A 15,749-nucleotide genomic window follows, 5' to 3' on the forward strand; every position below is an offset into this window, starting at 1 on the left:
AAAAACACGAGAATTGATTATGCTAATACTTTATTTCAGCAAACTAAATTATCATAATGATATATTACCAATGTTACACTGCCGCCCACTGTAAATTACATGAATATACAGTTTGGAGTACTGTATTTAGATATCTCAGATACTGTGCAACTTAAGCATAATATGTTTCATACATTCTATTTACATTACAGACTCGGTTTAATTCGTAACCCAAAAAAGAGAAAGTGCTTAATTAATGAACAGTGCATATTTGCCTTAAAGCTCAAATGTATACAACACCAAAACATATACAAACATTTTTTGTCAAACTTTCAGTGTTGCAGTTGATATCTGTCTAAAACAATACTGAAAATGTCTAATATTACAAAGAAAAGTAAGTATTGAAATCCCTCCTTTTAAACACTTCACACATTACAGAGATAAAAGCATTATCCTACAAAACTAGCTTCATACGCCCCCCCACAACCCAAAAATAAACAATTATTACATTTTTTGGGGGGTTGGGATACCCTCCGAAGGTTGGGCATCCCAGATAACATATGTACATGTCATAAGACATTAATTATTATTATTATTTATTTGTATTTTTTTACCCCTTTTTTTTCTCCTCAATTTCGTGATATACAATTAGTAGTTACAGTCTTGTCCCATCGCTGAAACTCCCGTATGGACTCAGGAGAGGCGATGGTCGAGAGCCATGCGTCCTCCGAAACACGACCCTGCCAAGCCGCACTGCTTCTTGACACTCTGCTCGCTTAACCTGGAAGCCAGCCGCACCAATGTGTCGGAGGAAACACCGCACAACTGCCGATCATAGTCAGCGTGCATGCGCCCGGCCCGCCACAAGGAGTCGATAGAGCGTGATGGGACAAGGACATCCCGGGCGGCCAAACCCTCCCCTAACCCGGACGACGCTGGACCAATTATGCGCTGCCTCTTTGGTCTCCCGGTCGCGGCCTGCTGCAACACAGCCTGGGATCGAACCTGACTCTGTAGTGATGCCTCAAGTACTGCGATGCAGTACCTTAGACCGCTGCACCACTCGGGAGGAATTATTTATTTTTATTACAGGAAAATAGCTTTAAAACTACAGACTGTTCTCTCAGATTCATGGCAAAATGTGTAGAATAGCAGGAAATTAGCTCTAAAACAGCTAACTTTTCTTTCAGCCTAATGGCAAAATGGGTCAAATAGCATGAGCTTAGCTATAAAACTGCCTTGCTTGGACCTTGCGGGGGGCCCTGCAAAACTGCGCTACGCCACCGATCCTACACCCCACCTTTCCTCTTGTCATTACAGGACTTCCTATTGTCTCAGATCTAGGCCTACTTCTCCTCTCCCCTTTCTGCTCCCAGAGATCGGTATACCCCTCTTTAGCCTTCTCCAATGCATCAAACTCTCCATCTCACTCTTTGCCTCCTTCTGCCCCCAAAGCATGGGACAAATCCTCAGTTCCCCCATCTTGGGACTTTTTCAAAGCTTCATACCCCCCATCCCCACCATTCACCCCCTTTTCCCCCAAGGTGTGGTACAGATCCTCAGTTCCCTCATCTTTGGACTTTTTCAAAGCTTCATACCCCCCATCCCCACCTTTCGCCCCCTTTTCCCCCAAGGTGTGGTACAGATCCCCAGTTCCCTCATCTTTGGACTTTTTCAAAGCTTCATACCCCCCATCCCCACCTTTCGCCGCTCCTTCCTCCAAGGTGTGGTACTCCTCCTCCTTTCCTTCCGCTTTCTTCAGCGCTTCGTACGCTCCCTCTGTTTTCTCTCCTCCTGCTGCTTGTGCTGGAGTTGTTTTCAGGGTGTCGTACTCTCCCTCGGTACCATGTTTTTTGTGGAGCTCCTCGTACCCCCCATCTCCTCCATCCTGCGACTTCACTGTCATCAGGGGCATATCTTGGTAAATGGCCTCTAGCAGAGAAACACAGAAAATACATGAAGAACACAGAAGAATGAAGAACTTTTGAATGGTAAACAATCGATGTCATGTAAAAGACTTATGTGTCATTTAAACAAACATGTATGTGTGTGCACACAAAAACACGCTGAGGATACCAGTTGTAGGCTTACCTCCCCTAGTCCTCCTCTTGCGATACATGACTATGGCTCCTATGACCAGCATAACCCCCAAGACGATCAACCCAATGGTTATCAGTAGCACATGTGTCTCTTGAGCGTCGACGTCATCTGTCACGATGAGTAAAGCAGAAAGATGATCAATGTTAGGTTTGTCCAATTCTAAAGGTTTATTAACTTTGTTTAATTTTGCTGACAAGTGTATCACTAAAAAAAAACATCATAGGCCTACTACACTGTATGATGCTCTCTCTTCAAATTACACATCAGAGTTGGCATAAGCAGAGTTGGCTTGAGAAACTAACTTTTATGTGAATATTTCAAACTTCTATCAGGCATGTCCTTCAACAAGAATCTACTCTCATATTTTCACGCTCCAATAATACATGTTCAGGTTCTCTCATTTGTGTAGAACTCACAATGATGGATATTGCTTAGTGCAGACCTCCCGTTTTTCCACACTGCTCTGCATGCGTAACTACCAGCCGGCATGAAACCTGTGTAGCTTTGGCTGATGCATTTAGGTAGCCACTGAGGATTGTGCTGTTTGTAGTACCAGTGATAGAAGGCACCGTTGGGGCAGCTGGAGCATGAGCAGGACAGGCCAGCGGACTCCGACACAACTGCCTTCATAGGGGGTGCTGAAACAATCAGTTCTTGTTGAGTTGAGTTGACTGTGTTTGGCATTCCTTTGTCGCTTCGCGTAAAGGTGGCTTGACAGCTATATATCCCCTGGTCGGACTCGGTCACATTGTTGATAACATAAGAAGAACTGGAACCGTCTTTTATCGTCTGTTTATCCTTGTAGAATATAGTGTGGCTAATTTGGTCGGTCCCCGACACAACACACCGCAGACTCAGTTTCTCCCCCAAAAGAGCAGGCCCAGGCAATATCATCATCCGTACGACCCGGTCTGGAGGAGAGATAGAAACAGGGAAGGTGGAAGAGAGGAAGGGGAAGGGCATAGTTGCAAAGTGAGAAGGGAGGGATCAGATAAAATAGGGTTATCATTTGATGCAGACATCCTGTATAGTAGCAAAAAAAATGGCTCAGGAACCCAAGATAGGTAACTGGGTGGTTAGATTTCACCAGGAGTACTTTTCCCCGGTTAGAGAGTAATAAGCAGATGACAAATTTCACATATTTATTGAGGACTTGTGGTTGGATATGGTAAAGGTTTGTGTGTGGTTCTGCAACAAAGGAGAGGCATCATGAGCATGTTGCATAGCATAAAAGGTCAAGGTGATTTGGATAAACCTATTGAACCAATACATCTCAAACGCGGTGACTTAACTAGAATATACTGTACATGAAAAACAGGAAACAAACCTACTCTTAACTTGGACGCCCACAACTGGAAAGAAACCCAGGAATGGCTTGACAGGATTTAAATACAAACTAGAAAAGCACTGTTCCTGAAGAAAATGTAGTTTATAAAGATGTTAAAGAGTTAGAAATAATTAGGATAGCCTGAAGATGTGAAAGCCGGTTTGGTGTCTAGCTTGAATGGTTCAAAAGTTACTGTTGGTGAGTTATTTTAAGCAAATGGATACCGTTATAATTTATAACGATTTTAAAGAATTTGAATTTAGAATAGCCTATAGCTTTATTGGCAATGGAGCAGGACCATTTTGGTTCTATGGTTCTCAAACAATACTATGTTCATTTACACAAAGTTTAAATGCTTATAGTTTAAAAAGTCTAAATAGCATTAAAAATCTAAATACAAGCAATCTAAGTTGGGTCAGTCTGAACATCTAAATGTTGGTTTGGTGTTGATAGGTTAAATGGTGTAGGAGAAGATACAGCAGGTGAAGAATGAAAACATATTGTTACCATTTAAGTCTGTGGCCCTTTTTTGCCATTGAAATGCATTGGTAGCTAATTTAAATATGGTTGTAGTACAAAAAAATGCTACCAAAAAGATTTTCTCAAGTAATCTAAGTTGGAGCATTCTGCACATTTGGAAGTTGGTTTTGTGTTAATGGCTTAAATCGTTTAAGCGCTAAAGCAAGCCAAATAAATAAAATAATAATTGTGGTGTGCATGCTAAATTGTGAAGTATTTATTGATAGGATAGGATAGCCTGAACATGTGAACGTGTGTTTGGTGCCTATAGCTTGAATTAAAAATGGAAATATCACATTTTCATAAGTATTCAGACCATTTACTCAGTACTTTGTTGAAGCACCTTTGGCAGCAATTACAGCCTCTAGTCTTCTTGGGTATGACGCTACATGCTTGGCACACCTGTATTTGGGGAGTTTCTCCCATTCTTCTCTGCAGTTCCTCTCAAGCTCTGACAGGTTGGATGGGGAGAGTTGCTGCACAGCTATTTTCAGGTCTCTCCAGAGATGTTTGATTGGGTTCAAGTCCGGGCTCTGGTTGTGCCACTCAAGGACATTCAAAGACTTGTCCCAAAGCCACTCCTGTGTTGTCTTGGCTGTGTGCTCAGGGTCGTTGTCTTGTTGGAAGGTGAAACTTTGCCCCAGTCTGAGTTCAAACTTGGTTTCATCAGACCAGAGAATCTTGTTTCTCATGGTCTGAGAGTCGTTTAGGTGCTTTTTTGGCAAACTCCAAGCGGGCTGTCATGTGCCTTTTACCTAGGAGTGGCTTCCGTCTGGCCACTCTACCATAAAGGCCTGATTGGTGGAGTGCTGCAGAGATGGTTGTCCTTCTGGAAGGTTCTCCCAACTTCACAGAGGAACTCTGGAGCTCTGTCAGAGTGACCACTGGGTTCTTGGTTACCTCCTTGACCAAGGCCCTTCTCCCCCGATTGTTCAGTTTGGCCGGGCGGCCAGCTCTAGGAAGAGTCATGGTGGTTCCAAACCTCTTCCATTTAAGAATGATGGAGACCACTGTGTTCTTGGGGACCTTCAATGCTGCAGAAATGTTTTGGTACCCTTCCCCAGATCTGTTCCTTGACACAATCCTGTCTCGGAGCTCTATGGACAATTCCTTCGACCTCACGGCTTGATTTTTTTTCTCTGACATGCACTGTGGGACCTTATATAGACAGATGTGTGTCTTTCTAAATCATGTCCAATCAATTGAATTTACCACAGGTGGACTGCAATCAAGTTGTACAAACATCTCAAAGATGATCAATGGAAACAGTATCCACCTGAGCTCAATTTTGAGTCTCATAGCAAGGGTCTGAATAATAATGTAAATAAGTTTCCATGTTTTTTTAAAAATACATTTGCAAAAGATTCTAAAAACCTGTTTTGCTTCGTCATTATGGGGTATTGTGTGTAGATTGATGAGGAAATGTTTGTACTTAATCCATTTTAGAATAAGGCTGTAACGTAACAAAAAGTGGAAAAAGTCAAAGCCTGAATACTTTCCGAATGCACTGTACATGCAGGTTAAAGTCCATAAAAAGGAAGACATCGTTGATCAGACAGAACTCTTAGTCCCACTGTATCTCCATGTTCACAGTCAGTATATAGCTTATAGATACCTACTTGTAGATACCTGAAGAAGTCTGACCTTGGTACAGTATATTCAACTCAGAGCTCAGTTTTTCAACGGATTTTAGAGTACCCTTTTCAAATAATTGATGGACATATTGAAGTTTCAAGTGTGCTCAGTTTCTAAAACGTCTGTCTAATCATAGTGGCTTAAAACCCTTCATACTGTATGAACAATGGGTGTAAGTCGCTCTGGATAAGAGCGTCTGCTAAATGACTTAAATGTAAATGTAAATGATACAAATGAGATTCCTGTAGGACGGTTGAAAGCGTGTTGCACCTCTTTCCATGATTTATACAGTGTCGTGAAGAAGTATTTCCTCCCTTTTCTCTATTTTTTCATATTATATACTGAATGTTATCAGATCTTCAACCAACACCTAATATTAAAAAGGGAACCTGAGTTAACAAAAAAAGTGATACTTATTTTATTTATTGAATTTATGCAACACCCAATTCCACTGTGTGAAAAAGTAATTGCCCCCTTACACTCAATAACTGGTTGTGCCACCTTTAGCTGCAATGACTGCAACCAAATTGTAAATGAGAACTAAATTGTGAATGAGAACATGTTCTCAACTGGCCTACCTGGTTAAATAAAGGTGAAATATATATATTTTGAAATGCTTCCTTTAGTTGTTGATCAGTCTCTCACGTCGCTGTTGAGGAATTTTGGCCGATGCAGAACTGCTTTAAATCAGTGACATTTGTGTGTTTTTAAGCAATAACTGCTCGTTTCAAGTCCTGCCACAACATTTCAATTGGGATTAGACTTGGACTTTGACAAGGCTTTGACTAAAACCTTTTTTTATTTTTAGACATTTTCATGTAGACTTGTGTGTGCCTTTTGGATCATTGTCTTGCTGCATGACCCAGCTGTGCTTCAGCTTCAGCTCACAGATGGATGGCCTGATATTCTCCTGTAGAAGGATAATTCATGGTTCCTTCTATTAAGGCAAGTTGTCCAGGTCCTGAGTCAGCAAAGCATCCCCAAACCATCACACTACCACCACCATGCTTGGCCATTAGTATGAGGTTCTTACTGTGGAATGTAGTGTTTGGTTTTCGCAAGTCTGTGACCATGGTTGCGGAAACATTTTCTTTTGTTATTTTTTTTAGCTTGAGCACATGCCACCCAAAAGATCCATGCATTGGACTTATTGCTTAAGTATAGGCCTACTTTAACAAATATACATTTTGTCTTTAATTATTGTTAAATTGATGCAACTTCATGTCTACTTCATGCCTTGGCAGCAGCTAACGGGGATCCGGAATAAATACAAATACTGTCAAAAACAAATGTTGGCAACAAGTCATTATACTATGTCTACAAGTGGCTGCTCTAGTAAGTCATTTGCTATTAGACTATTTCTTACTTTTGTTTTAATTCATGGCTTGGTCTTCTCATGACAATTGGCTTGTGCCTCCTGGTGAATTCTTCGCAGTCTGGATTTATCACATTTTTTAAAATTTAACTAGCATTGTGCTGGAGTCCAAAGCATCTTGGGGGACTTTCACACCCAATTTGTTTTGCAGTGGTTTTTCCGAACGATTTATATATTCCCTAGATAACAGACGCCACCATGCCTCCATCTTGGCACTCCCCCACCGTGTAAAAAATATTTTGGAAGCTATAAAAATGCATTTATTTATGTCTACATTTGTTTTTGCCACGTTTATTGTACAGACACGTTAATGTATATGTTGTAATTATATTATGTGAGCTAAACATTTTTTTAAAATGCTAAAGTATAAAAACATTTTCCTTAAAGTAGGTTATATATATTTTTAAATAAAGTACTAATGTTACTGTCCCCACTACTACAAAAAATACTTAAATATGTGTAATTGTTTCCTTGAAACATTTAATTAAAATGCTTTAAAATTCCAATCATTCCTGGAGGACTGCTTCTTCTTCTGAGGAGTGCCAATATGGCCGACCGTTAGCTTCAAAGCCTCTCATTGGCCAACACATATAATCCGCAATGCAAGGTTTATATACATAATTTGTTTCCCCCCTAAATTATCTTTGTTTGGACCGGTGTGAACAACACACCGTGGTTGGCTCAAAAATGGTGGTCTTGGTCCAATTCCATTTTATACTGTGGTGCAGTTTGCTGCAGGTGAGAACGCAGTCTGGACCAAACACAGGAAAATAACCAGGAGCGCGCAGTATTATTTGTTGTTTGACTGCAAGCATTATTCTACTTCCAACTTCAGTGCGTTCAAGACAACTTGCAACTCCGGAAAACAACGAGCTGGGAAAAATCTTTTGAATGGCCATCCAACTCGGAATTCCAAATGGACAATTCTGGCATATTTCTAGAGACTTTCCGACCTGAAGAACAATTAAATCGTAATTTGACCTAACTTTTGTTGTTTAGTTCTCAGTTGTGTTGAAAGCGCCAATAGGCTACAGAATATAGCCTACTTACTTCCCAGTTAGAGCAGCTATTGCGCTGTTTGCTAACGCATGTTGTTGAAGACCAAAGCCAAAGTCATTTTTGGGGGACACAAGTTCTGCTTTTTGATAATCATAGTTTCATTCATTTTTCTCCAATAAACAATGAACTCAACAAACAATAGACTTGCATGACCACGTGGTTTTGTTTAGGCATCTTAGTTCGTTTGACATTTGGCAATGTGAAACGAAATGTAACAAATGAAAAATAATACAATGTAACAAATACTCGCACTCTGATTCGAACTATAGCTCAGGACTAGGTGTGAAAACGCCCTTGCGTCAAAGCTAGGCCTAGGCTACAACAACTTGGAGGTCTGACACAGAGCCTACTGTAACCATTAACACTTTGCCAAGGAGGCTATAATTCTTCCTAATCGTGGACAGACTAGGTATGTAACATAATGGTATGAGCACTTGATACAATATTTTAGTCCTGGGTTTCTAGGATCGAGATGATCAATTGCCAAAACATGAATTCGAGAGTTCATATTTATTCCACAATTCCTTTGAAATTATGGAAACATTGCAGCCAACAATGGTTGTTTTACCTGAGGTCTTGATGGTGAGGGGGGTGCTCCTCAGGTTATTCTCGTCACTACACCAGTAGATGGCGACGGTGTCGTTCAGTTTGCGGGGTTGAAAGGTCAACACTTTGTGATTTTCGGTCGTCAGACTTTTCTTGAGTTTTATTCTTCCTACTCTCCCAGCCTTGTACACCCAACAGCACCATCCCTTCAGATTCGCATCCTCCTCCACCAGCAGCTCCAGGACTACTGAGCCATCTATGTTGATGACTGGCTCCCCTGACTTGATCAACAGAGTGGCAGGTGGAAGGTACTCTGTGATGCAGTCCCAGGTGAGTCCAGAGTAGGTTGTAGTGGAGTGGAAGGTTCAAAAGTAAAGTAAGGGGAGAGATTTTTTTTGTGTTAAAGTAAGGGGAGAGGTTGAGCATGAAAACAGCATGTATATGACGCATGCATTTTGAACACAGCAATACTTGTATAAAAAAAGTGTAATAATTGACCAAATGTCTGTACAACCCACAAATATACTATAACATCAAACTCTTGCCATATCTGTTAGTTTATGAATTCTCTGCTTAATTTAAACTACCCACATTTTATGCCACTGAGCTGAAACGATATGTCCATGAGGCTTAGGCATTCGGGAGTTGGCGTGGTATATTTACCTAGAACTGTGATGTTGAAGTTGTCACTCTTCTGTCCATTGTTCTCACACTGATATGAGCCGGAGTTCTTAGCGGAGACAGCCCTTATGCTCCATGTCTTGGCTTGATTTTGATCCTCAACCTTGTTGAAGAACCATTTTACCTTACCTGTGCTGTTGTCACAACTCAGAATTATTGTATCCCCAGAGTAGACTTGCTTGAATGTGAGGACCATGGAAACTGAAAAGAGATACAGGAGAGAGAACCGTTTGAGGAGATGCTTTTTTCTCTTGGTGCAAATAGGAATTCTCACAATATTATGCTTGTCACTGCTGGCTACTGTAAACCGGAATGACAGTTAATTTGCCAACTGCAGTCTGAGGTTAGGGTTATGCTGCCACCTAGCGGTAGATTACAAGCATCAGCGTTTGGGACATCGCATTTTAGAAGAGATATGAAAGTTGCTGTAATGGCTAACGCCTTTATCACACTTTCAGAGATATTGTGCCAAATAATGGGCGGAAGCAGAAAGAAGGGGGCCCGGGGGGAGCAGGTGGAGGCTTGGCGGGCGGACTAGGTAAATAGGCGTGTATGGTTTCTGGCTTCAAGTGAAAAATACATATTTTTGGTTGCGTGGTGTTGTAAACGCTGTGTACTTACCCTGGGGTTTGAGTTGACTCTTGACCACAACAGAAAACACTGTAAAAAATAAAAGAAAGTTGTTTTTACATAATTCTGTACGCACTTCCCATTCTCTCTACGCTGTGGTAGCGTTTCACCCGTATCCAGGTGTTAAACTGGGCCGGGTGAGGCGACCTATGATCCAAATGAAAGATAGGCAGAACGGAGAACCCAGAAGCTACCTTTGGTTATGCACATTTTTTGAATTATCTAATGAAAAATATTGTCCACAATTAACTTTCCTGAGCCAACAACACGAGTAAGCAACAGCAAAGTCAGATAACCCCAGTAGAAGAGTTTGGTCAGCTTGTCGTATTCTATGTGAGAAAATAAAATTCCTCTCGAGGCACCTTTCAAATTGCGGGTGCTACACAGGGAGAGAATGCATGCCCCGTCATTGTATAACATTCTTAATGCAGTCGTGGGAAAACACATTTTGAAAGCAGTTTTGATGGCCACTGTTAAAATAGAGTATCACAGAGCTTTCTTTTTTTAAACGTATTTCTAATTTCCAAAAGATGAGTGAACTGAACCATTTTAGAACCGGAGTTATTAGCAGGGACATGGTTTATGCTAGTTAGTCCACGCCAATGTCGCCAACAGCGTTGAACGCTTAGGGGAGACCGGGTTTAAATGTAACACGGGTCAGCTGTAACAGGTAGGCCTACATTATATTCATAGTACATGATCCTTGGCTGAGTGACATTGGAACGTTTTTTGGGGACATTCAAGTTATCAGCATGTTGCTAATTAGCAACAAGCTAAAGTTTAGAGTTTGTGATTGCAATGGGGTAAATGCAGATGGAAAACTCTCAGCCAATGTATATATTGCCACTATCCTGCATCAGTTAGGCTACAGAAGGTGATAACGCTTATTACTAAATAACACCTGCCTGATAATATGGACCAATATGTTCTTGGGTTTATTTCTGGAGGGGGAAATTATACATTTGATAATTTTTTTTTTTTTAATGTCACCAGAACTGACCTTCTCATAGACCTTCTTACTTTGAAATGCACATTTTGTTGCGTTACAAAGGGGGAATGAAATGGATTTAATTGTGATTTATTTCACTTTTCTACACAAAATACTTCATAATGTGTACAGTACCACTCAAATGTTTGGACACACCAATCATTCCAGGGTTTGACTTTACTTTGACTATTTTCTACATTGTAGAATAATAGTGAAGACATCACAAATATGAAAAAAACATTTGCTTAACAAATCACATAATGGGTCACATGGACTCACTCTGTGTGCAATAATAAGGGTTAACATGACTACCCCATTTCTGTACCCCACACGCTCAATTATCTTTAAGGTCACTCAGTGGAGTACAGTTCACGCACATATTCCACCAATAAGACCAGGGAGTTTTTCCAATGCCTCGAGAAGAAGGGCACGGATTGGTAGATGGGTATATCCCTTTGAGCATGGTGAAGTTATTCGTTCGGTTACGGGTGGTATATCAATACACCCATTCACTAGAAAGATACAGGCATCCTTCCTAACTCAGTTGCTGGAGAGGATTTTGCTGAGGCCAATGTTGATTTTAAAACAGTTAAGAAATTGAATGACTGTGATTTAGAGAAAACTGAGGATGGTGATAAAAAAAAAAAAATATATATATACAATATAGAACAAAACACACATGACAACCAGAGAGACAACACACAACACTACATAAGGAGAGACCTAAGACAACAACATAGCGAGGCAGCAACCCAGGATCAAATGAAACAGCATGGAGGACAATAACCTAAAACACAAGGCCAAATCTTCACTGGAGCTGCTTACCAAGAAGACGGTTCATATCTATTTCCAGTTTTACTTAAAGCTGCTTGTAAATCTATGGCAAGATTTTTACAAAGCATGATGAATATTTAAAAAAAAATGGACAAATATTGTACAATACAGATGTGCAAAGCTCCTGAGACTTAAATGTAAATGCTAATTATGGGCACTGTAAATGTAAATGGCAAATAAAGGTGATTCTGATTCTAATAAATATTGTAACGCTGGTTGTAGTTTAATATATCTTATAGCTCCCCATATTATTGATGCCTTATTTATCCTTTTGGATATCCATTATCATGTCTTATTCAACAGATTATTCATTTATAAATGTAGTTCTATTTTATAGAGTTTGGAAAATACCCCGCATCCATCTGGTACTAAAATGCGCAACTGTGGACACATGCAGCGTGATAGAATGTTTCTTGTCCAAACGGCAGACTACCTTTTTACATGGAATGGGTAATTCAGGGCCTAGAAATGAATACTACATGTAGAATCAACTCCAGAAGTAATTACGAGGCCATTTTAAAGATCAACTTTAAAGGCACTTTATAGAGAGGAACCGGGAGATATGAGTCCTTCCATCATTGGTGTAAGTCATTTATCTCCCCTCTGCTTGTGATGCGCAGGTCCACTCATAACCCGCATTCCCCGTGGCTATATCCGTGGGGTGGGTGGGTTAAGGGTCATTAAATATTGTGTGGATGACGAGCGGGTAGGGGGTGCGGGTTGAATAAAGAGAAAACAATGCATTAAAAATCCATAAATATATAATTATTGTCTAATTCATATCTATAGGCTACATTGAGTGTTTTCTTTCATTTGTATCTGCTTTAGGGCCTAACTACGTGCGTCAAATACACGACAATTGACTAAATACTTTTGGGAACTTGGGCAGAAAAAGTTCAGGTCGATCCACTGAGGCAAAAGGACAATGTCGGAGTTGAATTCAATAAGAGAAAAGCTGTGAAATGTAGAGTTGACAATTAAGAGAAGGGAGGGCCGTAACAGTAGCCGAATGTTTGGGAAATATGTGATGATTTATGAGGCGCTATACACATTTGAGTCAAAAGATGTGGACTTCAAATATGGCATGTCAAGAGAACTGTATTGTTCAGATGGGTTAAATGGAATAGTAGACATGATAATCACCATAAGTTATGAAGTTATGAAATACATTATTAAGTTAATCATAACTTATTCCATCTGCCTATAAACTCTGCATGCTTTTCAATGTCGTGGTAGGCTACAACATCATCGTGTGATTCCAAGCTTACTGCTACATGATGGTTTTTCTATCAATCAGCACGTCACCAGAATAAGACCCTAATAAACTGCATGCTTTCCCAAGTAGTAGTGGTAGGACCGCAATGCATATCCTCGCGTAACTCAAAGTTTACTTTGATATGATGGTTATTGTATCAATATTTGTGCGTTAAGGCTTTTCCACCACCAATTCTCGCATAATACATTTTACAGACCCAAACTGATCCAATACCGAGAAAATGACCTTTGATAACTATTTTTTTATGCATCAGGTCAGTCATCTGAATTAAATGGTTGGATGCAAACCTTGTTACTGACTCATATCCATTTTGCATCTAAACTAGTTATTTTCTCAAAAACCGCAAAAAAACACCATTAAATGCCTTTGAATAGGCGACTGTCATTCACCCTCTTGTCATTTAAAGGTATAATTATTTAATCTTTACATTTGAATTCAACCCAAGGAGTCTACAAATCCACAGAAAAAGTGCACACAATTCACAATTTCAGTTATATAGTATATATTTAGTTATAATACTGTATAACATACATTTTGTTGGTCATAATATAACAGAAAAACAATTGTATGCAGAGTTAAACAGAGCAGAAGACTGGTAGCATCATTCATTGGTGGAGATGGGGGGCTTACCTGCCAATATCAGGAAAAGGTATGTCATCCCCATCTCTGTTCAGTATGACTACTTAAGATCTGCACATCAGGGAAATGACTGGGTGACTAACAATGAGAGGACAGTGAATGGAGAATACATATGGGGGCTGTGCTACAGACAGAACGATGTTGAGGAAGTTGAGACTTGGAAGACACCCAAAATATTTTCTTCTTGATTTATTTTAGAACACTCCAGAACAACTTCTGCACATTGGCTTTCTTGTTTGTTCCACATTATTTTCATGAGTCTCATTACGCAGGGGTTCCTAAACTTTTTCACTCAGGCCCCCCTTCCAGCATTGGGGAACATCCCGCGCCCCCCTGCGCATGTGCGCCACTTCTATTTCTATGGGCACGAGCACTGTTCATGACACAAACTGTTCACACCCCTCTTGTTGGCGGAGATAACATTTTGCAGGTTTAAAGCTAATTTCCTGCTATTATACACATTTTGCCGTGTCTTATATGTATTCATGTGATATTTGAGTGACTCAAACATTACAACAAAATCAATGGGCTGAATAAAAACCTAGCTAAAAAACATTATCTGACTTGAACTAGTTGATCTGTACATTTCTGAGTTATAAATAGCTCTGAGGTCTGCAGTGACTGACATGACAAGAGAAACTGCTGGTGCACTACTTAATTCATTATATAGTCTTTGAAATGAATTATATACACCCATTGATTATTGAAGATTATATACTGGGTGGTTTGAGCCCTGAATGCTGATTGGTTGGCAGCCGTGCTATATCAGACCTTATACCACAGGTATGATAAAACATTTATTTTTACTGCTCTAATTACGTTGGTAGCCAGTTTATATTAGCAATAAGGCACCTCGGGGGTTTGTGGTATGTGGCCAATATATTACGGCTAACGTCTGTGTCCACGCACTCCACAATGCGTGGTGCCTGGAAACAGCCCTTAGCCGTGGTATATTGGCCATATACCACCCCCCCGTGCCTTATCGCTTAAATGTAACGTATAAATGCCTCATGAACTTAGTTCAACTGTCATACCCCACCAGAACCCAAAATATAAGCTTGTTTTACTTCAATGTTTGTAAACAACATAAATGTAAACAAACACTGTATGGACTCAAACCATGGTTAAAACTATACTATATATTTTGATATCATGGATGGTCAGTCCTTGCATCCAGAGCTCTGGCTATGAATTTGAGAGTGGATACATTTCTTTAGCCCTATCCCTTAGCTTTTCACCAAAACAGCGTTGGGGAGCCCACGCTGTTCTGTTTTAAATAATAGTTTCAGTATCTCAAGTATGGGACATGACCATTCGAGGAAGTGACCACATGAAGCTCCAATCACCTAAGTGTGGAGACTAGTGGGTAACCCCACTTTTCATCAGGCGCCCCGGTCCTACCTTCTGGAAATGCACTTCCACATAACACAGGGGTCGATGAAATAACAGAGCCCCATTCATTTTCAATGGAGGGAATTGAAGTGGGCTGGGGGACTGTTGGACCACGCCCATTACTGGCTTGCTTCTCTCGTTTAGTACGCCTAATGTTCATTCGTTTATGTCGGCTAAGCTGACCGGTTGTACCGCAAGGTAACATGGTCAATGAGGAGGCAAGGTGTTGCAAGAACACAGAGCACTGTGATTTCAGTAAGGAAGGCAATCCTTCTTCATTCCACCCTTGGTGAGTGTGAGTCCTCAGCCAGTTCCAAATGGAGAACTGGCGCAAATGAGCAGTTCATCCCTGGGCACTGATCACAGTGGGTATACAGGCTTCAGTTTGCTATGACGCAACCAAAGTTTTTTTTTAATGTTTCACTAACTGCCACTCAGCTCAGATACAAGAGGACGTTATATCTCCTCTCTGCTAACCAAAGGGGCAATCAGAATAGTACTATGAGGAGAGAGCCTACAGGCCCTACTCCCAGTTCTTCCTGTTCCCCAGAGAAAAGGGGGGAGGGGAGAGACGCATTACAGCAAGTGGTACGAGACATAGCAGCTCTTGTAGCCCTTCTCATTGAACTGGGGTTCAAGATCATCCTGACAAAGCTGTTCAGTGCCCATGCAAATAAAATAATATCTGGGACTCAGATTAAATAATTGTTCTTTCCAGCTGTCTATTGAACTAGAACTAGGGAACCGTCAGTACGGTGGATACCCACTA

The 15,749-nt window shown here is 40.6% G+C and overlaps 1 protein-coding gene across 1 annotated transcript; it reads right to left on the reverse strand.

Annotated features, from left to right (window-relative positions):
• Positions 1-13: 13 nt before the first annotated feature.
• LOC115106541 (uncharacterized) lies at positions 14-13,686 on the reverse strand. Its single transcript, XM_029629382.2, has 7 exons — positions 13,580-13,686; positions 9,843-9,881; positions 9,204-9,422; positions 8,563-8,853; positions 2,496-2,990; positions 2,071-2,187; positions 14-1,911 (listed from the first exon to the last, which is right to left on the reverse strand). Exons 1-7 carry the CDS (start codon positions 13,611-13,613, stop codon positions 1,406-1,408), a joined length of 1,701 nt encoding a protein of 566 aa, XP_029485242.1. The 5' UTR covers positions 13,614-13,686; the 3' UTR covers positions 14-1,405.
• Positions 13,687-15,749: the final 2,063 nt, after the last annotated feature.

This window comes from Oncorhynchus nerka, linkage group LG23 (assembly GCF_034236695.1).
Source record: "Oncorhynchus nerka isolate Pitt River linkage group LG23, Oner_Uvic_2.0, whole genome shotgun sequence".
Lineage (NCBI taxonomy): Eukaryota > Metazoa > Chordata > Actinopteri > Salmoniformes > Salmonidae > Oncorhynchus > Oncorhynchus nerka.